The following is a 25,170-nucleotide window of genomic DNA, read 5'->3' as shown; positions in this document are numbered from 1 at the left end:
TGAACATGAATGTTTTTTATTCTTCAGTCAAGTAAAATGAAACTTTTCCACAGCAACACACAGCCAACACTAAGCTTTTCGCAGAGGTTAGATCAGACAGTTCTGTACTGAGGGCAGTTACCAAACAATGCTGCTCGGAATTGTTTCTAAAATACAAATAAACAAATAATAGACAGGAACCAAACACACAGATTTCCGCTCCATATATTTTCTTCTTATATCGTTTACACATAGAAAGAAAAAAGTACGACAGAAGAACTTTGCAAATCCAAATCTAACAATGAAACAAATCTGGTAGACAAAACTGATAGCAAAGTATGAGGACACTGCAAGAACAGTTCGCTATTGTTTTCTTAAAGGTACAGTGTGTAAAAAGCACTTGCCATCCAGTGGTGAACTAATAGAATGCAACGACCTCTGTAAAATATACTTGCCATCTCGTGGTGAACTAATAGAATGCAACGACCTAAGTTCGAAGCACGAGCATTCTGAAACGCGCATGACGGTGCCTTAGAGACACCTCACTTTACAAGCTTACCATCAATTTCTTCAGCAGAGGTGCAAGCAACATGACATTACTAACAAATTCTGGCATTACTTCAAGTGACATAGTAACGGCATTGTATTTGTTACTCATGCTGTAGTCATGATGTTGAGTCATGAGGAAGTAACTTTGCTAACTTTGTTTTGCTCAGGAATCTGTGGCACAGAGATGGCAGCAAATCATGTCAGCGTCCTGGAAGGTGAGGTGTGACCCACGTAATATATTTAATGAAAAATTCTTTTGAAAAAAGAAATAATTCTACACACTGTCCCTTTAATTCTGACAGGTAGAGACTTTTTCTGGACACCACTGTAATGACACATGAATGACAGGACAAGGGTATTTAACTGCAACATAACAGATGGGTGCATGGATACTTACTTTGTCTTCAGCAGGAAGGTAGACGAGCTTCCCTTCACTTTGAGAATAATACTGAAGAAATAGTTCTGAAGCGCTCAAATACTGAAATTCTTTTAAAATAGGTTTCCAAAGTGTGGGACTGTGTGCCTCCCCTCAGAGAACATAAAATAGTTGGGCCTCTACAAAAAACAAGGAGGCGGGAATCGCTGAGTAACTTGCAATATTAAAGATAAGTGAAGGACACTGCACAATATTGGATCTGTGATGATACATCACAATATCTATGCAAGTAAATATTGTAGAAACACATTAAACATTACAAAATGGATCAACTAAAAATTATACTCTGATGAAAGCAGTAATGTGTTCGTTTTTATGGCTAGGAAAATGATACATCTGTGGATCACTTAAAAACTCAACAAAGACTACAATTATTTGAAAGATTTAGCAGGAGTATATATTCCGTCATCGTGTTCTTGTCATCTAGTGCACAACTGTGATCTATCCAACAGCAGCAGGACCCGATGTCATCTTATCATAACGTACACATCGCAATATTTTGTCCCACCCTTAGTAGAAATCACAACCATTTACATTTTCATTTCAGTCTGCAGAAATTAGCTTAGAAGGTGTAGAAACACATTTTATTTCATTTTTCCAAAGCTACTGCAGCTCCTTTCAAGTTGTCTGGTGTGAGGCACACTTAACAATCTGAAAACCACTTTTGTAAAGAGAAAGTCTGTAAGCTTAAACCAAATGGTTGTTTTTGTAGTCATTTTTTTTAACATTTGGCTGAAATGTGTGTTTACTACTTGTGTCTAACGTTGAGCTTTCAGGTCAGAATCGTGTTTGCAAAACCACTCAACTCTACTCCAACCTGTTTATCTGTAAGATCAATCTAAATTGTGACTCATGTTCTGCTCCACTTTACTTGCACAAATGACAGTAATGATTTTCTTCTGTCTTCTGGTAGTATTCTGGCACACATTGACATTGCTTTTCTCTGACACCCTGAAGCAAAGAATGAAAATGGAGGCTATGTAGCCAAGTGTGCTGTGTGTGCTGGTATAAGAGGTGAAGAGGTAAATTGGGGGGTGAGGGTGGAGCTGAACAATTAGGAGACTAGATTGTCAAGAGATGGAGACGGAGAGCTGAAATCAGAGATACTAGACAGAAGGTAGCAAATTGTTCTACATGATGCAAGGATGTCAGTAGCAAAAGCAAGTACAAACACATTAGTTGGAGATCACTGGCACGACATGACCACAATCTCCCTATATGGCCTTCCTACTGTACTGACATGGCCTGTAACAGCGAACACACAAATGTCATTAGTATTGCTTTAACGTAACGTAATAGCATCTAAAAGACGTCTCCCGTATCAGTGTCAATGTGGTGCAGTGATACTGCTGACATACTTGCATTAACATTCATTTTCTCCCGGTAAGATATGATCATCACCTTGAATTGTATTCCCCAGACAGACATTCGTAGCATAATATTGCGTTTTAGCTTGAGCGCCCGAATCACCCACAAAGGTCCAAGACAGAAACAGCACTTCTCTCATAGCAATTGTTCTGAATCCTCCCCACCACAGTTTGAACCCTCAGCAGCCTTTTTAAGACCCAAGACAGTGAAGTAATGAAATATTACCATGGATGTAACTGAATATGTCAACTATGTACTTTTGTATGTTGAACATGCGCTCAAGAAAAGGTAACGCTGATTCTCAATCAATAAATAATGGAACCTCTAAACTCTCCTGCGAAATGTTTAATGACACAATTTACTTTGTATTTGCAAAAGCACTAATTAGTTCAATGTCGGTCAAACCGTGTGCGCCACAATATTTGAGTCTGTTATCTTTGTGTTTTTTTTTTCTTGCAGGGATAAACCGACCTGACAGCCACATCAGTCTCATAACATTTACCAATCCCAAATTGAGCTAAATATTCAATAAGGAACAGATTGGTCTTGGTCAGGACCCATTAAAACAGATGTTGCTTTGTCGTTTCTTCTTCTTTTCATAAAACATTGCTAATATGTACCTCAATACAGTGACACGGTGCACCTGCTGAACAGACTTTGGCAGGTCATCATCTCTCTTCATTTCATTGACACATTGACAATGCAACATAAACATTTCTCAAGAACACATTTTGATCTGTCCTAACAGGGTGAGAAAGGGTGATGTTTTTGATGGCTCTGCTTCTACTTGAGGGGTCTCGTTCACAAAAATGGAGGAAATTTCTTTTGTTGAGTCCCGCATTTCCTCAAACACTGGCCGTGGGACTTTACATACACAACAGCCAGATGTTCCACCTCGCATTATCCATTTCTAATTGTGTGTCCTTTCTTTCTTGACAATCAAAAATGCAGTACGGTTAGTACCTGCCAGAAGAATGTGTGAGCCAGACAAAATAGAGTTTTAAAATTATGCATACAGTATTACGTACATGCTGTAGTAACTGATTTATTTTCAACCAAATTCCGGTGTTTGGTTTATAAGCAATAATGTCCTGTTTTTAGCACTACTAATATTAATTTGGAACACTACAGAATGCATGGACAAAACAAAAGGGTTGTTTAAAAAAATGCAGTGGATTACAAGGGAAAGAGGATTCGACAATATTTGTTACTCAAGGTCAGGCCGACTTCATTAGAGGCGAGTTACTGCTGATACGATGTCACATTATGTATGTTGTATTACTGTCTGCTAAGCTGATATGCCAGCAGCACTGATGGGAATGTAAACCAAATACGGGTGTAGTGTACTATGCTAAACCTTACCCACATGAACCCAACCAAACTGTACCTCTTAGTGGAACCACGGCAAGTGTGACTGTATTTAATTTTTAGAATGAAAAAAAGGTTGTCTTTGTCAATTAAAGTCAAGGCAACTATTTGAGGAAATATGGCATTTTGTGTGAACGCAAAATCTTTGAAGTAGCCGTTGACAGTTCCGCCCTTATTTTCTCCAGGCTTCACTGGTCCACTGTGTCTCTTTCATGCACATTGCTTGACCTATTTTAACAGCTGAACTGGCAAGCGGGTTATGACTCAAAAGCAAGCTACACTCACAAGAGATGTGAATTTCATTTCATTTAACTAGATGTGAATTGAAGGATTGTCCTCTGATAGGTCAGTTGCTCTTTGTCAAGAGGCAGTCTCATTGTTCGTGTTGCTGAAGCCAATGTTCAAATATTTCCTGTCAATGAACAGCGTCTCACTTCCTAATGAACAAGGTGATGCTCATAAATGTCCTGCAAAACTCCATTTTGCCTGCTATAATTTTCGTTTGCTTTCGCACCTGTCCATGTCACACTTTAAAGTTGTCTTCGACACTTGGTCCATCGCAAATGAGACAAAAAACAGTTTGATTGTAGGATGTCACCTAGACATGCGAGACCTTTTGCGTCTCTCTCGCCTGTTTGATGCTATACAGCCATTTAATGACTCTTGCGTTACGTTCCACAGCAGAGATTCCATAAGGAACTCGCTCTCCAGCCTCTTCATCCTCATCTTCTCCCTCATCCCCATCCGACAATCCATCGTTTGAGGACCGCCGTGATTGGTCGCAGTCAGAGGAAATCATGGAAGCTGATCTGAAGTTTAGGCTCACAATGTCTGAATTGGCCCTTGCAAAGTTCTCTGGACAGACAGCCTCCAGCTCCTCTGGGTCGAGGCCGCAATAGTTAAAAAAACGTTCCACGTCAGCTCCAGCTCGGGCATACCTGTCCGACAGGTCTGATTTTGACCGATGTAGAGAGGAACGACGTGCTATGGAGGAACCTAGCTCTATCTCCGGGTTGGGATCTGTTGAAGGATTGCCGGCTTCTCCACTGTTGCATGACAACGACTGGAGTGTTGTGTTGTTGCAGGGTGACGGGGATAAAGTTGGACGAGGGGGAGGCAGTGACAATGAGAGGGCAGGCGGTGGGAGGAAAGCAGGGTTTGGTTTTGGGGGGAGCGGTGGCGCAGAGGAGCTGCTCGATCGAGCAGTGCGGAGTGGTTTGCCATTGCACAGTCGCAGAAGGTCAGAGGAGGAGTGGGACGTCAGCAGTGGCGGAAGTGGAGATCGTGATCTTTCCGTAACCCCTCCTTCACCCCCTCTTTCATCCAGTACTCTGCTGAGATTCAGATTTCCCACCAACTGGGGGCTGCGCCGTCCACCGCTACTGCCTGGTGGTACCTTCAAGGAATGGGAAAATGAGCGCAGGGAATGTGAGGTGCTTGGACTGGGAGCAGAGTCTTGTGGTTGCTCATTTAGAGCCATTGTAGATCGGTAGGTTAATGGCATCCTAGGAGCATAAAACAAATAGAACAGAATGTGTGTTACAGAAAAAGACAAGGAGGGGCGAAATCATTCAGCACTTTTACACGCACTACAGAAAACAGAACTTTTACATTTACATTAATACCAGCCTTTTAAATGCACACAAACACCTGCATCTGACTGGATGAGACTTCTTACAAGACACATTAACACTTACATATGGGCTATAAAGATTGACATGGGCAGTATGTGTAAATTCTCAGTCATCAAGTGAGTCATAATTCACAAAACCTTTATGAATTATTTTCTTATGCATATCCAGGCTTTCACCACAGCCTCTTTCAATTGTTGTTTGTTTTCGGGGGTTGCTCTTTTCAGTGTCCCCACTAGCAGGCAAAGGCGTGCTCTACTTGGCCAATCTCAAACTTGCACGTGATGAACTCCTTTAGTGGGTCATTATCTTGCTACATTTTGAAATATTTCCCAAATAGTTTGGTAGTATTCATTTGAATAGACAACAAAGATAATTAGATAATTAGACTTTTGAGTTAATTTTGCAGCTGCTATCATGATTCCTTTCCAAACCAATCTAATTTGCTTAAAACAAACAAAAAAAATAACAAAGTTGACCAAAGTGCTGGATAAGGAATCAATCAAGGAAAAATACACTATAAACAAAACTAAAGCAGGACATAAAAACAAAAAATGCCAAAGCAGATGTCAACTCTCATTAGGGTCAGAGAATGCCAAGGAAGCCAAATGTGTTTTTAAATAAGGTTTAAAACAGAGGTGTCAAAGTCATTTTTGTGAACGGGCCACATTGTGGTTCTGGTTTCCCTCAGAGGGTCGTTATGACTGAACTCATATAAATCACCTTACATTATCACTTACACACAACACATTAATACAAAGCTAGTTTTGAAATCAGAAGCCAGTAATAAATGGCAATATCTCATATCTTAATGTTGTTAAAAGTGAAGAAAATGTGCTAGAAGCAGCAAGTTGAAGCACATGATTTTCCCTTCGCGGGCCACATAAAATGAGGTCGCGGGCCACATCTGGCCCCCGGGCCTTGAGTTTGACACATGTGGTTTAAAAGGTGGGGGCTAGCCCAATCTTTGGGGCAGCTCATTCCAGAGGTGGGGGGCTGTTACGGTGAAGGCCCTGTCTCAAGTGAATTTTAATCTTGCTCTTGGGATCAGAAATAATCGGTCAGCAGACCTTAGAAACCATACTGGAAAATATGGGTGTGAAAGTTCAGAATGGTAGAATGGGGACAGCCCATTTAAAGCTTTGTAAGAAAACATTTTAAACTGAATTCTAAAAATGCATTTGGAGCTGGAGGAGCGACATTTGTATAGGTGAAATTTGCTTTCGCCTGCGTCCTCCACTTACAGGTCGAGCAGCAACGTTCTGGACCTATTGCAACCAACCAAGTGGTCATTGAAATATTCAAGTCGGATGGAGACAAATGCATGTATATCACTCTCAAATTCACACAAAGGAAAGGCTTTAAGTGAAATAAAATCCTCATCTAAAAGAAAAAATACATATATTTTCCATCAGAGTTGATCTGTTGATCCATTTTAAAAGAGATTATGTAGCAGAGCAGGGCAGTCCGTCCCGGGGGCGGAATGGTCCGGCCCTCCTGCCCAGCCGGATGCCCGTTGCCCATTTTTGGGTCTCGGGTGACAATTTTATTTGTATAAACACAAACCAGTAGCACTGTTTGATCTTTTACCTGGAAGGTGTCCAACTCCTTGTTAGTCCTCCAGATGACCTCATCAACACAGCACTTTTAGCTCCACCCCCGAGCCCTTCAGAGCCTGCTCCCGAAGAAGACGATGAGTTTAGGAGATTTTTTAGAATCTCCAGGTTTAAATTCTCCCGTTTGCCGCTGGCGCTACTCGTTGCACATGTGTCTGACTTGGCGTTGTTATTTGAAAGTTTTAAAGGTACTCCACCTCCGTGTACTCCACCACACACTCCAGAAGTTCTCTTAGAATGAAGGGTATGAACAATAGAGGGCTTGGCCAGAATGGGTGGTTTGATTGGTTCCTGTTTAGCGTTGATAACCTCTTGACTCTTAACATACTTTGCTTTGTCAGCTTCAAGTCTCTCAACAGCACTGAGGCGTTTTGGGTTGGGTTCAACCTGAAAACAGATAAATTCAACATTAACACTCAGCAAGGAAAAAAAACACCAGTACTACAGTTCCTCTGTGCAGGAGTTTCTTCCACAATGCATAAAGAACATAAGGTTGAGTGAAAGGACAAATATACCTGAACAAAAGTAAGCCTTTATGCATGATAGCGTTTTTACGATTAATTTCATGGTCCACTGCCTTTTAATTCAGTTTGCTACAAAATGAAGGCAATGCAAACAGTGGACTTGTAAGCTATGTTCAGGCTGCAGGTCTTAATGCTTCAATTTGGATTTTATGGTGAATTCCACTATTTTTTTGGCATGTGGCTGAGTGTGTGTGTGTGTGTGTTGGGGGGGGGGGGTAATCATTCAAATTACATATTAATTTCAACCTCATCCTGTCTGGTGTCTTTTTCTCATCTAATATCTATGGAGGAGTGATGCTGGAGGAGGTAGAAATATTTGGGGGAAATGAGGTGACGTCTTAAAGATCATGGTGCGTCATTGTTAAGTGTCATAAATTAACTGCCTGCAATGGTTGAATTACTACCATCACCACAAATGTCTACTTTCTGCTTCATGTTTCAAGGGAGATTCAATTCGAGTCAAATATAGTCAATACTGTCCCCCAAAACAACTTTGCAGATTCATTAACAACTGTCAATCTCCCTCCCAAGCACTCTCCCTCACCCACGCATTTGGGCTTTTGATGGCGTACAGATTGGACACATGGATTTTGTCCGTTCAGACTGAGGTCACATTGCAAAAAAATCTGATCCGATCGAGGACTCTATCTGAAAGTGACCCAAGTCGGATTTGAAAAAAATAAGAATTGAGCTGTTCAGATTTGTTAAAAAAAAAGGAAAAAATACTTTTTCCTTTGCCTGTCCCTCTCTTTGGAATAAACTCCCATTTGATGTGAGGCAAGGCCCCATTTTTAAAACCTGTCTTAAAACACATTTTTATTCTTTGACTTTCGAATGAGCATGAGGCTCGGCATTGTCATGGTCCGTTCCGTCTCGTCATGTTTTTGTTTATGTTTTGCTCAACGGGCGTGGGGGCGTTCCCTTCCAGCGCTTGTCATGTTGGCTGGAGAGACGCGCCCACCAGCCACGCACCTGCTACTCGTGACTTTCTTGATCACCTCGCGGCGGGAGGAACGCGCTCACCAGCCACACACACCTGATCTTCGTTGACTCATTTAATCAGCCTATTTAAACGCCCGGCGCGGACTGCTCGGGTCGGTGCATTAACCGTTTGATGCCACTGTTACCCTCTGTTCCTCGTTCACGCTTATTGTTCATGTTGCCTTGCCACGGTCGCTTGTTCCTGTCCCTTTGTCTTAGTCAAGTTTGGTTCTGTCCAGCCGCGTTTTTTGTCATCCTCATTGTTTTGTACTTCGTTACGTTTGTTTCCCCTGGTACCTCGTTTGGATTAATTAAACTCCCTTTAAGTTACCCTTTGCCTGGCTTCCCTGCATTTTGGGTCCTTCTCTCCCTCTTCCTCCACCTCGCAGACCCCCGAGCGTAACAGGCATTGTTCTCGTGATTTATTGTGTTTACTGTTATTTATTTATTGTTTTAACTGTTGTTGTGTTTGTATATCTGATTTTTATTTTCTGTGCAGCACTTTATATGCAGCTGTGTTTGTAAAATACTCTATGAACGAAGTTGAGTCGAGCCCCTGAATATCTGCGGGCGCCAGGCAATTGCCTGTGTTTTACAGTGAATTGTTAAGGCAGAATACTCCCTCATCAGCTTTTTATCTGTGGTTTTACGCGATCAGCAAAACAAACGATTAGATGTCAAAATTAATTAGAAATCCACAACTAATCAATAATTGCTTAATTAATAGTAAGCAAGTAAAATTTTTTTTTCTCAAACACGTTAATGTAAAATCTGATCTTTCAATTCATCAATGAATAATCGATCAAATAATCCACCCCAAAATATTCAATAGTCACAGCCCTACAAAATAACAAAACACGAATACAAAATACATTAGCATGACTATGGAAGATTCAAATGCATATTAAAAGCGTTCTGAAAACACAGGAGATGTGAACAGGTACTTGACAGTAAGCCTCATGTGTTGTAGCACTTTAATTCTACCAACAGATGATGCTATTTTACATCATCTGTATAAACCAGAAAGGAGAGAACTAAAACTGAACCTATTTTTAACTCTTTATGATGCTCTCCTCTGCCAGTACATCACTGTTGGAAACTCCTCTCAGTATGCAGCTGTGCAGGGCCATACTAAAGTAAATTTAAACAAATAATTTTAATATTTAAACAAACTAATTTACTGCGTGTATACCTCACTGACGAGAGTCAATCAAAAGAGAAAAAGAGAGCCTTCGATTAAATGACATACTACATAAAACAAACAATTATCAGTGATTCTGTCAGTGTGATTTAAAAAAAATGTGTTTTAAAACGTTGACTGTGTGACGTTCTATTAATTAATTTAACGATGTGGAATTGTGGAATTTGAAATTAGATACGGATTTAAGTCAAAATTGAGTGAGTGCAGAGTAAAGAACCGGTACCTGTCTCCTGAAGTAGTCTGGGCCCTTGTTGAGGATTCGGAGAGGTACAGTGGAACTGAAAGGTGTCGCAGTGCCAGTGGCCTTGCTATCTGGCAGAGCTGGAGACAGTGTCTCTGTTGGCATGGCAACGAAGTGGCTGGGGTGGCTGGCCGTGGTGGCAGCAGGAGCCGGGGGATTGACAGAGGGTGGGGGCACTGAAGGACCCCCAAAACATGAAGACACAAAGAGGAAACAAGACCACCTAGAGAGAGAGAAACACCCTTTCCCTCACCATCACCCAGAGCGAGCTTAGCTTGAACCTTACCCTGGACTACTATTACTGAAGTATTATTTTCGGAGAGGAATCTTTGCTTTTCGACTTAAGTGCTACACTCAAAGTCGTGAGCCCAATTACTTTTACTGGCCTCTACTGGTCGAGGGTGTTTATAGTTGCCAGCAACCTATCCATCAAGCAGGAACAAGCTCAAAGACAGAATGGAAGAGAAGAAATGGTGTGTGTGTATGCGCATGTGTGTCTGTGTGTGTGCGTGCATGCAGGGTATTTAAACAAAGCTGAATGAATACCAGAGGATGGGGAGTAAAGGGAAAACTACCCCCACCCTCTGTCAGTCAACACACTTGCTTCAGGTCTCCTTGTTATCTGAAATAGAGCAAATGGAAAATAAGCAACAGCCACTCGGGTTAGCAACAATGTTAAAAATGACATCATGCACCTTAAAACAATATTAGGAGTAGATATGCGATACACAATCAGAACAGAGCACTTCAAATTGCCACATACGCACACACGCCCACGCACACTCGGGATGTTCAAAACCAATTTTTTTTCAAAGCGAGACCAGACTCAACTCTTGAGTACTCACCAATAATAGTAAGTAAAGTAAGTAAACGAAACCAGTCGTACCATATTTTCACGACCATAGGGCGCACTGTATTAAAGGAGCGGGTGGTGTTTCTGTATTTAACACAAAACACAGGGTACACTAGGGATGGGTCCAGCGACACTGAGGCGTCGATGCGCGAGCCGAACTTCCAGGGCAAACCCCTCGTCGGTGCGCGTACCGCTTTAAGAAAGTCACGTGACCACTACCAGAATCGTGTTGACACAGCGGTCGCGCGCCAAACTGTGTTCATAAGGAAGCGCATCTGTCAACAGGATGGACGCTCAAAACAAGCATTGAGTTATTGGCGCATTACTTTGCGTTAAATATCCGCAAGATGGAAGACGTCACTGTTGATGCGCACCCAGAGGTGCAGCGCTATATGTCAGCAGGACACGTTGCACGTACGGAAGACCCGCTCTTATACTGGAAGTCCATGGAGGCAACGTTCCCTCACCTATTTATATTAGCCACACAGGCGTTGTGCACACCGGCCTCTTCAGTGCCTTGTGAGAGGATCTTCTCAAAGGCGGGGGAAATTGCCTCAAAAAAAGAAATAGACTGAATAACAAAACGCTGGAGAAACAAATTTTTTTGAATAAAAATCTATAATTACAATGAGTCCATCGTCATTCACAACACTTTTACTTGGGCATTCAGACAGATGTTCACTTAATTTATCAACTGCGTCTCGAATATCAAAGATTTTGAAATTGCGTGTATGTGAAAGCAAATGCCTAATCAGAATCAGAAATCCCTTTGTCATTGCACTCAAGTGTGCAACGAGATTAGAGAGCTCCCCTCTCCAGTGCAATACAACTATAATTCAGTTAAATATATAAATTAGATAAATAAGAGAATAATTAGTGCGATGGAAAGTTATACGAAATAGGATATATAAAAACACATCACGTCGCTAATCAATGGAATTGGATAAAATTAGTTTGACAGATCAGTGTCTGATGACCCTGTCAAATGTTTCCTGCAAGTCCAGCAGGTGTCAGTATTCAGCAACACAGCGTCAACACAGTGTCAATACATTGCGTCACTGTGTCGAAACGATACAGGATGCCTCATCTACCCATCACTAGGGTACACCATAATATTGGGAGTGTTATTTAATACTAACAAAGTACTATTTTAATGTATTATATTAAACTTAACACAGGTTAGTCTTAGACTCATTGCTGCACAGGTTCTCAAACACGATGCCAACACTCGCGGCAGCTTAACCACTAGCGTAGGGGAGACTCATTAACTTCACAGTACTCATCACAAAATGTCATCATAGGCATGTACAGTCACGGTTTTACATCAAACCCAAAACTATCACTAAACATCAACTGAACAGCCTACTTGCAAACGATGAAACAACCAAAACAAGGAACAAAGAAATACAGTTAAACACAAAACATTTATCTCTCATGCCATTCATATCTAAGTGCTGCAAAGCATTCTGGGAGTGCTTCGGCCTCAGCTAATCGGATGCCTGGTTAGAGAGATGTTGTGATTGGTGTGCTTTGGGAAGCGTCTGTATTTTTATTTTTTTGGTTGTGTGTTTTTTTTTTTTTTTTTTTTTCAAACCATGACCGACAGAGGGTAGCAAGAGATTGTTTAAATGCTTCCAGTCAAAGCAGTTCTCATAAGTTGCATTCCTTCACCAACCGAGGGTGCTGAACATATTGGTGTACCCAGTAAAGTCATTCAACCAAAGCTCTTGAAAGAAACATGAGAGCAGATTTGAGACATTGCTCACACCTATGGTATTCTGCATTGTAAGGTGCTTTGCTGTTCTGGAGAAAAATTGTGAAAAGTATGGTACTCTTCATACAGAAAAATTGTCTATTAGGTCAATGATGACTAATTTTAAAGAAAGACATTTTCAACAAAAGGCAGAAGTGTTACCCTGAAAAAGAGGATTTTGGAGGAGGATGAAAGTTTTTTTAAAAGGCAAAGCTGGAAGTGGGTTTTGTCTCATTAAGTAAATTTTGTTGATGTACTGTCTCTCTCTCTCTCATATTCTCTCTCTCTCTCACGCATGCTGTCTCTGTCTCTCTGTGTGACTGCCTCGTGTGACAAGAGTCTGAGGATGTATAATGCACTCCCAACATGCTTTGCAGCACAAACGTGTGTAAATAGCATTTAAAATGCATGTTTTGTCTCAATTATAACTTCGTTCTTTATTTGATCGTTTCATTATTTGTGAGTATGATATTCAGTTTGCTGTTGTGTAATAATTTTAGTTTTGATGTGACACCTTCACCCACAAGGACATGTTGACAAATGACTTGTTGACTCATTGTACGATGAAAGAAAAAGTATGCTTTTTCACTGGCCTACAGCAGTGACTGTGCAAATGTCTCTCCCTGACACGTGGGTGTCATAAAACCAAAGCAAAGCCAAATACAAATCTGTTAAAAAGGCTGAAATTAAATAGTGTGGCTTTCTTTGTATATGTATGTAAACCATGGAAAACAAAACAAAAAAATACAGTACTTGCCGGAGTTATATGTGTAGTGTTTCATAGTGTAGTAGCAGATTTAAGGACCCTGCCTGCCACCTTGGTTTTCCAAGCTTTGTAATTGGCTCTTACAACTTGATACCTCCGTCTTCTCCCGGTTCGGCAGGTTGTCAGAAGAAACTACAGCTGTCAAAAACACAAACGTTGACATTAGATCACCAAGAAAAGCATAGTCTGTCAGGAGTACATGATCTGCCTCAACTCTTCCTTAGATTAATATGTTTTACCTCTGTGTAGTAAAATCTATGCCAAGCTTATTCGGGAACATTGTATTACTGTGGCAAAAGTAGAGAAGAGATCTAAGAAAATAAGTGATTCCGAAGAATGATAACTAGAAGAGAGAATGTTTGGCAACTAAAAAAGACTAAGGATTTGCTTTGCCTTGTTTTGATGCCACATAAAGGCGGTGTTTGTTCCAAGCTAATGTTCAAACCAACAATTTTCATTAACTCAGCAGCTAACATCCTTATAACCAAAGGTGCATGTACAGTAAGCATGTGTACTGTATGTGTGCTCCAGATTTGATTGCCTCAGTGCGCTTTTGTGCTCAAATAATATCACATCCATAGACGCCTATAATTGCAGTTCAGTCAAGTTAGCAGCCACATCGATTGTTAACTTCAGAATAAAAGGTCGCTAATGCATCAATGTCCTTGTACAGTATTATTTGTGAAGCTTTTGTTCTGAAGATGGCATCACAGCGCATTGCGTAGTCGGAACAACAGTTAGGTGGCTTGACTTGCCTCTCACGGTAATATCTGCTAGACTCGAGTTGTCGAACGCAGGGACACCGAATGCGGGGACATTGCCCATGGGACGGTCATCTCCATCTCGTTGTACTGTGGCTTAAATTTTACTTGTTGGTACTTGAAAGCGAGCTGGGGTGCCAAAAAGATTGGGCGCCGTCCAAGAGAACTGAACCGTGCTAAATAAACTAGCGGTCTCATAGAATAACTCAAACGGTTGCCAACAAACTCCTTTGTGGTAAATATAAATTTAATAAAGCAGTAAAATATAATGCCACTTTTGTAGCCCTGGTGTATCATGTAGTAATAGAAATTAGAATTAAAAACTGATGAAAACAAGTAGCAGTCACATCCGAATGGCATATCTCCCCCATTAAATCACTATCAAATCAAGATTCACACAAAAACATGTCTCCAGTGTCCATATACTCCCTCCAAATATGTTTTAAGTGTGCTAACATTCTCCCAAATCATTACCAGGGCAATTTCATCACTTCCCTCCACCATGAAGGAAATACGATTGATGCTACACAAGGAAATTATCTTGAAAAAAAATTGTGTTGAATTTATTAGAATAATTTTAATTCATCAAGTGGCTGCACAAAATAAAATCATCTGGGTCCAGATACATTTTTAAGGAGATGTACTGTGTATTCAACTCTACTACTACTGATTTTATTTCCTGCAGCAATTTGACAAAATAAAATTGAAGTAAAAAAAACAAACAAAAAAACTTTATCAGTATAGTTGCCGTTATTCATTTTAACAGTTGTAATTTATAATCTTAAATATATTATTTCTGTATGTTTCCATCCATCCATTTTCTGAAACGCTTCTCACTAGGGTCGCAGGCGTGCTGGAGCTTGCTGTCATCAGGCAGTGGGCAGTTTACACCCTGAATTGGTTGCCAACCAATCGCATTGTTCGTTTCCATATTTCTTTTTTATTTTATACACATACAATATTACAGTGTATAGTTAAATCTTGTTGACTCCATTTTTTTTCTTTCCAATTTCTATATGTGTTCCAATTTTAATGGCTTTTATGTTCCTTTCAAATCTTGTTTTTTCTCAGCTAATGGTTCAACGGACTCTTTGCACTTGCGGTCGGTGCACTGATCCAAATATTGCTAATATCGATACCAAGTCACTCTTAATATCTGATCGAAACTGGCACAAAGGCAACAATTTTACATTCCACTCTTGGATGCGTGTTGTATATTTCCTCAAACTGGCGAAAGCCAGATTGCAAGACTCACGCTTTCCTCTCCGCACTAAAAACTGTTCACCCCAGCAACTTCTTTTTTTTAAATGACAATGAGATAATAGTTTATCTGGGATGCCATTTTGGTATAACTTGAAAACTAAATATGACAAATATGGAAAAAGTCTATTGAGGAAAAATTTACTTGTCAGCTTCTCTCCTGTTGGGACGTTCGCAATATACACACACATGCACTCACACGCAGACGTCTGATCAATTGTTTCTGATGACCTTTCCACAGACTGCAAAGCAAAGTCACTTTCCCCATTACTCATCACACAGTTATCACTTCATGTCTGGCTCTTTCTACTTTCTACTTAGCAGGCTCCGGGTAGGCAAAATAGGAGCCCAAATGTTTAGTCATTTAGTTAAACACAAGCTTGTTAAATTAACTGAATTGTTCAGATTTCAAAGTATAATACTGATTTAAATGAATGAATTAAAATTTGGTACTCTCAAGCTCTATTGCTGAATCACAAATGATCATTGCAAATAATATTCCAAAAATTAATGAAGAGGGAGACACTGAAGGAATATAGTACAAACAGGTGTAGCAAACAGCTACATAACATAACAACATGGCTGCGCACAAGGAAACTGCGACTGGTATCTACTGTGTGAGGTGCTTTGTTTATTATGTGTGGCTATGTGAGAGTGCAATGTGCAGAGAAACAAATAGGACTATAAAAAACTCACAGGGAGCAGACTGTTATGACCATGTCAACTCACATAAAATTCAGTCAGTCATCGTCATGAGCCCCGGCACTCCTTGGATAATCATTATTAGGGAGAGGAGACAAAAGCGGCCCAGCAAGCACAGAAGAAAGCAAGGACACAGGAATGGCGCGCAGCCCATGCAAGCCACTTCTTCCCAGCATTTTTGTGCAAACACAAGATTCCTTGCAAAGATGATCAACTGAGACTACAGGATCCTATAAAAAAACACCATGAAGGACGGCTGTGCGATATTAACGGAAGCTTTGCTCCATCCATCCATCCATTTCCGACATAACTATCAAAGCAAGCAAGGCGCAGCCAACTGCAAAGTAAGGTAAAAGTCGACAAGTGGGACTTAGTGATTTAGGGGAAGCCAGGGCAAAAAATGTTTTACCAAAATATGTTCCCCCACTAGTCTAAACACGGCATTCTGATAAATATTGCATTTGGCAAAATGACTGATTTGTTTTTTTTTTATTTAGTCACGTGACGTATTAATCAGAATGCCGTGTTTAGACTATTGGGAGTGCGGGGAACATATTACTGTAAAGTACTTTCAGTGCTCTATGCTACACCCATTTTGGGCGCACAGATGCCCAAACTTCACCATGTGTAGACTGAAATAAATATGTTGTCACATTGTACTACCCACGTCTCCTCGACTCTAAAAAACATATTTATCATAAATATCGAAGCTTGGGATGAAAATAAAAAAGGGTCATGGGCACGTGGCTCTCGCTTACAGCCGCCCGAAAGTGATGACAAGCCGTTCCTTTTCCTTTGAGAATATACTTTTTACCTTCTCTGCTAGTTACTATAATTGTGCGGATTTAATCGACATTTGATTACAGAACAAATTGAAAATTTCCAACACCAGAACAAGCAGCGGGATTGCTGTTGGGTTTGGCATGAAATGTAAACAAAAGTGGGGCTGCCAAGCTAATGGATAATATGGCTAAACACTCAAACCTCTGCTGCCGAGCCTCTCTACCTCCAGCGTCAGATCCAGATCGGATGAACTAGAACTGCAAACCCAGTTTGAACAAAGTTGGGAGGTTGTGTTGAACATAAACAAAAACAGAATACAATGATTTGCAAATCATGTTCAAACCATATTTAATTGAATACACTACAAAGACAATATATTTAATGTTCACACTGATTAACTTTAATCTTCTCAACAAAGCATCATGAATGTAGAATTTTAAATCTGCGACAGGTGGCAAAAAAAAAAAAGTTGAGGAATGCCCATCAAATACCTGTTTGGAACATCCCAAGGGTGAACAGGCTAAATGGGGACATTTGGGGGACATGATTGGGTGTAAAAAGAGCTTTGCTGAATTGCTCAGTCATGCACAAGCAAAGATGCGGTGAGCTTCAACTCTTGTGAACAACTGTGTGACAAAATAGTCAAGCAGTTTGAGGACAATGTTTCCTCAACCCAAAATTGCAAGGAATTTGAAAAGGGTCCGGCTGCAGCTGGGGCGTTACTGTTAGAACACAAGAATGCCCACTGGGCGTTTCTGTCAGCGTTTAGTTGACCAATGACAAGGATCCAGTTAGAACCGGGTGTTCCTAATACAACAGTGTTGCACCGTGGGCCTTGGTGATATGATCGACCTATTTTATGGCATTAGATTTATGCCACAACTACGTAAGCATAATGTCAAATACCGCACATGAAAACATGACTTGTGCGTACAAAAATGTGTTTCGTGTGTAAAAGAACCCCCAAGTATACACACAAAAAAGGTTTTACGCTTACGGCTTCTTTCTCCTTAACCCATACACAACACTGATTCACACTTGCGACGCAGGCATGACAATTGTGCCACAATTCTTAACCAATCAGGAGTCGGACACTAGGGCTGTTTCTTATTGGCTGTTAGAGTCACTCATAACTCAGAGGTGGGGTAAAAAAAATTCCAATACAACTTTATTTATATAGCGCATTTCACAACAGCTGGCTGGGGCTGTAACAAAGCGCTTTCCTTATGGTGTAATATAATTATGAATAGAATGGTGTGCCGCTATTGTAAAACAACTACCAAAACAACTAATGATGAAGACGCTAATGCACAACTCTGAGAGGTGATTTTTGATTATAAAAAAATAAATGAATAAAACGAACAGAAAAACGTTTATAGAAGCACATAGAACTAAAGGGACAATAAAGTTAAGCCAATCAAAGATATTTGAAAAAATATATTTTTGAAGTATTACTAAAACAATAAGAACAGCGTGTTAGAATGCGACTGTTTGTGTTTCCGGTATTTGACATTATGTTTACGTAATTGTGGCATAAATCTAACGCCATAGAGAACGCTGACGTGGCCCATGGTGTGAGGGGGCGTTCCCGTTGTCAGAACAGGGCTTTCTTGTTAAAAAACGGGAACGCCCATATGTGGCTGCAGCTGGTCCATATTGAGGAATTTAGGGATTTCATCATCTAAAGTTGTATTGTTGTATTGTATTGTACCGTCCATGAGGTTCAGAGAATCTGGACAAATCACTGCATGGAAGCGACATGGCTGAAAACTAACATTGAATGCTCACGACCTTCGATCCCTATAGAGGAGATCACCACATGGGCTCAGGAACACTTTATAAAACCAATGCCAGTAATGACAGTTCAGTTACATTCGGAATTGCAAGTGTGTCATGTGTCATTATCCACACCGCTTATCCTGTACAGGGTCACGGGAGGGTGCTGGAGCCTATCCCAGCTGACTACGGGCGAAAGGCGCACTACACCCTGAACTGGTCGCCAGCCAGTCACAGGGCAGACATAGACACCATCACTGAGTGGGAACTGAACCCACGCTGCCCGCACACAACTTGGGCGAGTGTACCACTACACCATCAGTGACACTTCGGAATTGCAAGTAACTACTCTAATATGAAAAGCAAAAGCTATTTATCACCAACACCCAGATACACCACCAAACTCTCGCTGAACTTTTGAGTAGGAGTTCAACAGGTAGGCCTATGCGACAGACAGCCAATGCTTCATTTCTTGTATATTCAACTCACCCATGATGCAATGTTAAGTCTGGTCTTTACTAGGGCTCACGTATGCCCAAACAGCCATCCTTCCAACAGGCGTGCCGAGTTTAACTGTAAATAAACTGAGGATTTTGTGACTCTCATCTTATTTTCTCCACCAGACAAAGCTAAAAGGTTCGTGATTTGGCGCCAGGAGCTGCATATTAATGTAATATGACATTCTAGAGCAGGGATGGTTTGGCGGTTGGCAGCCACCCACTATTGTCCCCCACGAATCTGGCAAGATAAGCAATGCAGGAAAGCTGAATGAACAGTTTGCTACCAACCTACCATGAATTGCTCCCTGGTGGAAACAAGTTTGGAGACCACTGTACACAGTACCATTTGGGCTGGCAGCGTCGCAAGATGCACTAGCATAGAAAAACCATTGTCATAGTTTAAAAAAGGCGGTCGTATAATTCACAGGGAGACGGGCGCAAAGATGTTGCTTCATGCAACCACATATATCCATCCATTATCTGTACCGTTTCTCCTCACAAGGGCCTCAGGGGGTGCTGGAGCCTATCCCAGCTATCTTCGGGCAGTAGGCGCCTAAGTAGGGTGCACCCTGAACTGTTTGCCAGCCAATCGCAGGGCACACATAGACGAACAACCATACACGCTCACATTCCTGCCTAGGGGCAATTTAGGGTGTCCAATCAACCTGCCATGCATGATTTTGGAATGTGGGAGGAAACCGGAGTACTCGGAGGAAACCGGAGTACTCGGAGGAAACCCACGCAGGCACGGGGAGAACATGCAAACTCCACGCAAGAAGGACGGACCCACAACCTCTGCACTGTGAGGCCATCGTGCTAACCAGTCGTCCACCGTGAGGCTGCAACCACATACAGTACAAGATATTTCGAGAAACCACTATCAAACCCAACATTCATGTTAATATAATAATGTACATCATAACACGTGTAGCCGCAAATGGAAAATGCAGCAACATGAAAATAAGTGTTACGTATCTTGTAAAAGTGAAAAGAATGACCCCAAGATCACCCCCAACTTCCGTAGAACTCAAGCTCACTGCCAGATTCCTGCAAGTCTTCTAATCTTATTACAGGCTTTCAGCTCTTAGAGGTAGACGAAGTGACGTGTGCCGTGTGTGCAATCTACATTATTATATTTGTAACTTATAAGTAAGACAGTCCGTAAAGTCTGTTCAAAACAGTGTGCAAGGGAAACAAACAGAACACTAATACTAAATAATAACAAAAGAAATGACAAAAAAGTACAATGCAAACAACTTACAATGGTGTAATTTTGTTCGAGGGCTGCCACTAAGAATGACTTTAATTATCAATTAATTTGTCGATTATTTTTTCAGTTAATCGATGAATAGGTATTATAAAAACATGTTTACAGTTTCCATCCCTTTATTTAAAAACAAAATGCACGTAAAATTTCGTTATGATTCGGTTACTGGTTTGGTCTGTAACATGTCTGAAAATAGGTAGAAATGTTGATCACGGTTTTTCCAAAGTAAAAGCAGATGGTAATTATCAAGACACAATTTAATCATCTGGTACAACATACCAAGAGAATTATGGGCATTAAAGGTCATCCTTCTCTCATCACTACTTATGAAGAATCCATTTTGATGAAACAGGCTCGAAAAATACTGTCTGATCAAATTCGCATTCTCTACCTAGAATTGGCTGACACATTACAAACATCCTTTTATGATGTAAGACTGCAAATATGTAGGTTAGTGTGTACTGTACTGAAACGTTTTATCCGAAATGGTAATTTTGTTATATTTGGAGCCTCCTGCCCCCCCACCATAGTCCTGAGTGCCTTGAAACGCTCTCAATACATAGCAGCGTTCCCAAATGTAACAAATCACTTGAAACCCTACCTACACAAACTATTCCCAAGATATGGACGCCCAAAACATAAAAAAAGGCCTTGTGTCATGAACAAATCCACTTTTCAAGGGTTAATATCTGTAAAAATAGGACAGGGACAGAATACATACAGCAATTTACAGGTCTGTGCCTACCTTAAAACAGAAGATGAGCGCCTACAAATATGGTCCAAAATTTTGCATGCAATTCCCAGATCCCCAAAATGGGCATTGCACTCAAAATATGAAGGGCCATAACTTGAAAACCGTTTGAGCTAAGAGGAGTAAACTTTGGATGCTTTTATTTGACATCATAAGGCACTGCTGAGATTAAAAATCAGGGAAATTGAAGAGGTGTCACTGGGGATAATGGGTGACTTGGTGTCGAATGACCCATCAATTAAACTTTGCTCCACTAATTTGGTCATATTTGTTCCTTTTGGGAATTGCTTTATTTCCCCTGACACTAAACATGCTTTGCAACTGTTTTTACAATCATAACCTCGCTTCAAGTTTCCAAGGTATAATGGATGCAGCCCATCCCGGCTGTCTTCGGGTAGTAGGCGGTTACCAGTCAATCGCAGGGCACACACAGATGAACAACCATGTTTTTAGAACGGGGGAGGAAATCCACGTAGGCACAGGGAGAACATGCAAACTCCACAAAGGAAGGCCGGAGCCGCAATCGAAACCTGCACCTCCGAACTGTGAGGCTACCGTGCTAACCAGTAGTCCACCGTGCCGCCCAGATATCATGTTGCAGGGTGCGCTTGCCACTCGCTTTTTATTTAGCCATCTGGTTATTGGTTTAGAATGTGCTTGATTAAATATGCAACACAGCATGCACTTTACATTTAAATATTGCCGATAATCAGGTTAATTTAATCATGAGAGCCCAAGTCGAATCATAATTAAAATTGTATTAATCATGCATCTCTACTTGTTTCTGTAACAATGTTCATCACAGCATTTAACTCAAGACTCAAAAATATAATTTTGGTATTTTGAAGTCCAAGGAGCAGTCTGCTGGGGAATCAGGAATTCAAGGTGCAGACAAAATTAAGATAAAAAAAAAAAAAAAAGGCTACGAAGGTTACTCTGTTAAGTTATGCTCTGCTGGGCCATATCTGCATCGAGTGTTGATTGTGTATGAGAATGACAGGGAAGCGCTCAACCGTCAGAAGCATACTCTCATGCTGAAAATTGTAGAAATAATTACAAGACACACCAGACACTTCTCTTGTGCCCATCTAAGTCCCCAATGCTCAACCCTAAACTTCACCCAAAACTCATCTATCTATCCATCCATCCATCCATCCATCCATCTATCTATCTTCTACATATTACTTTAAAACAAATGATCTTACCACAAGAGCAGTTTCTGGAATTCCACAAACTTATCAAGCATTTGATAACCTGACGAAGAAGGAAGCACACGACCATGGTACACATTGTTGTCCATCGCAACAGCAGTGGTTAATCGACCTTGGCTCACAATGACCTTAAAAAAATTACATTTGTTGCGCTGACAACAGAGGCATCAGGACATCTATGTCCATAGTTGTTTTCCAAAATATACCGCTAAACAAATACAGTTTAATAAATGGGCCAAAATATAGTAATAAACTTCTTGGGGCAGCACTGAAGCAGGGACTCCTGGCTCCCGTTTGGAGCGTCTGTTGAAAGTGGTAACTAAGCACTAAGCTAAAGCACAGTTGTATCCAAGCTAATGGGTTTAACACAGCGCTAGTGATCAATTCTTAAAGATTTAGAGTACGCCTCAACTGAACTCAACCTCAAACTTATTTATAGAGCACTTTAACAGCAACTGCAGCTATAACAAAGTGCTGTACATGAGCTCTAACAGAACAATATAATAATAATAATAATAATAATAATAATAATAATAATAGAAGTAAAACGAGAAATACATAATCCCCTAAAATGAAACATATAAGGGATAAATGAATAAAATATTATTTACTAAATGAAATATACAAAAAGAGATAAACAATTAGACAATAAGAGTGCCAATGTGACAAGCAGAAGACACTACGACTTTAGGTCCGTCTTTCAGATTGTGTGCACAAGGGGAGGCAGGTGTGATATGCGTCATAGTTGTTCCTGTACAAATAAAATAACTAAATATCCAAATGTGTCGACTTTGTCACTTTAACAGCCATCTAATTTCACTAGCAATGATTGCTAGCTTAAAAGAATGGGATCATAACAAGAAAATTACATTAGATATATCCAATATAAGGTGTGAATTTGCCCAAAAGTAGAGATATGAATCCTGACGTCTCAGGACGTAACGATTTTCTCAACCCAGATTCTACTTAATTTTCAGTTCCCAATTTCAATTCAATTTGATATTTTATAAAAAATTAAATTTAATTGCTGCCGTGCTTGTCTCTTGCGCTTGTGTGATGCTTCACTTCAGTCTCTATCAATATCCCGACTGGTGCTTTTATGCCGTGCGTCCTCACCGTGATCAGCAAAGGAGTGTGCAGTGACTTTACAGCATAATCTATGTACATCTGCTCACTTCTACATTTCCTCATTATCATATAAATCAGCCACAGAGAGGTTAATTATTATGTTGAAGTTTTGAATTTTGGTGCCAACTGATTTGAATTGAACTGTTTTTGTACATTACAAACACTGAAAATAAAACAATTTCCAATGGAGTGTTTGTAAAATGGCCCCTTTATGGACTCTGCAGTATCCATGGAGAGAGCGGAGGGGTGCGCGACCATATTCCTCATTAAAAGTAGGCCTTTTTCAAGTCATCACTTTCCTAATTCCTCCAAAATTAAGAGATAAAAAAGAAAATAGTTAATGAATCTAATTTCAGTTACCAGATCAAAAATACATAGACAGAGCTTGCTGATGAAAAATGAGCCATCTTAGTTCTTGTCCTCCTTTCAGTGACATAAATCTTCCCAAAAATCAGGGCAAGTCTAGACATAATTTGAACTTCTTCATAGCAAAATATTAATGTCGAATATCATTGTAAAATCTTTTGCAGAGGTATGAATCAATTTAAAATATAAACAAAGGTTGTTCACAAACGCTGTCTATCCATAATTGTTCTGTGAAGCAATATGTATAATATCGTCAAAATATCGTTCTGAATTTGTTTTTTCAAATATGGAGATATATTTTTTTAGCCCATATCGCCCACCCCTATGAATCAGAATCAGAATTCTGTTTGGTGGCCAAATAACAGAAAGACTCACCCCACCACTTCCTGCCCACACAAACACACAAAGTGTAGGTGCAGCACAAACACGGAAACAGGAATTGTACTGGAACAGAATACTTGTGAAGTTTGAAACAATTTCTTTCTTAATTAAATAAATAAATAAATTACTGGGTGGGCTTAAGGTGTGCTAGACAGATTTCTAACAGAGCGATAGCCTCTCCTAGCACCAATGTAGCACCATGCAGGATTATATTGGACATTGACATCTCTTGCGTTCATTGAGACACGAGTTATAGTCACATTAAGTCATAAATTACAAATTCAAATAGAAAAAAAGTCCATCAATGCATTCAACTTTAATAATATCTGAACAATGTGGGCTTTCTTTCAATATATAAAATCTGATGTAAGCTTTTGTCATGAAGAATGATGTAGGAGAAATCACTTAGCTATTTCAGGTACTTATTTACAAGCTATGGTCGATCTACTCGCTTATGTAATAATACCTAATCACACCACTATAGCAGGCATCACCAAATGGCGGACCGCGGTCCGAATCCGGACCGACAGATGGTTCGGACCGGACCCATGGCCAATCTATGATGAATTTTTTCAGGGCGCATTCGCAAACGTTGAACGCAGCAATTCTAGTTAATACGGAAAAGGCGTCACTGATTTGAGCCAATCAAATCTTTTGTTTACGATCCACTGCCAATTGCGCAGCAGACCATTAGAGAGTGCCGCTGACAGTATGCCTTGCTAAAAAGTTAGCAAGGTCGATGCGTGTTGTTTTAAATGAATGGACGGAGAAATTTAGTTTTGTTCTGGCTGCAGCCGATTCAAAACCAGTGTGCATCATATGCTCCGAAACCGTCACAACATTGCGAAGCACCACTATGAAACAAAGCACCGCCCTTTTGTGCAAAATTATCCGCTGAAGTTTGAGGTGAGCGCACGCAAAAACATCGAACTTCGAGTGCAGTACAACAGATTTTTACATTTTCGTTTACATCCCAGCGGCATGCAAACGAATGTTCACTATAAGTATCATGGATTTT

At 40.4% G+C, this 25,170-nt stretch overlaps 1 protein-coding gene across 3 annotated transcripts in view; it reads right to left on the bottom strand.

Annotated features, from left to right (window-relative positions):
- The window catches only part of fam110b (family with sequence similarity 110 member B), a 48,535-nt gene continuing 23,365 nt past the window's right edge, over window positions 1-25,170 (bottom strand). Inside the window, exons 1-5 of one of the 3 annotated variants that reach the window (XM_088311390.1) lie at window positions 22,272-22,598; window positions 13,258-13,404; window positions 9,877-10,516; window positions 6,922-7,334; window positions 1-5,205 (exon numbers count right to left, since the gene is read on the bottom strand). In XM_088311390.1, the coding sequence (XP_088167516.1) occupies window positions 4,299-5,205; window positions 6,922-7,334; window positions 9,877-9,999 (1,443 nt within the window). In that variant the 5' untranslated portion in view covers window positions 10,000-10,516; window positions 13,258-13,404; window positions 22,272-22,598 and the 3' untranslated portion in view covers window positions 1-4,298. Of the gene's footprint in view, window positions 5,206-6,921; window positions 7,335-9,876; window positions 10,517-13,257; window positions 13,405-22,271; window positions 22,599-25,170 lie in introns of those variants that run through there. The other 2 variants (XM_088311389.1, XM_088311391.1) reach the window with 2 other exon arrangements.

This window comes from Idiotropiscis lumnitzeri, chromosome 12 (genome assembly GCF_059441095.1).
Source record: "Idiotropiscis lumnitzeri isolate Australia: NSW breed Sydney's pygmy pipehorse chromosome 12, RoL_Ilum_1.0, whole genome shotgun sequence".
Taxonomy (NCBI): Eukaryota; Metazoa; Chordata; class Actinopteri; order Syngnathiformes; family Syngnathidae; genus Idiotropiscis; species Idiotropiscis lumnitzeri.
The sequence above is the reverse complement of the archived record's forward strand: the minus strand, read 5'-3'. Positions and strand labels throughout refer to the sequence as shown.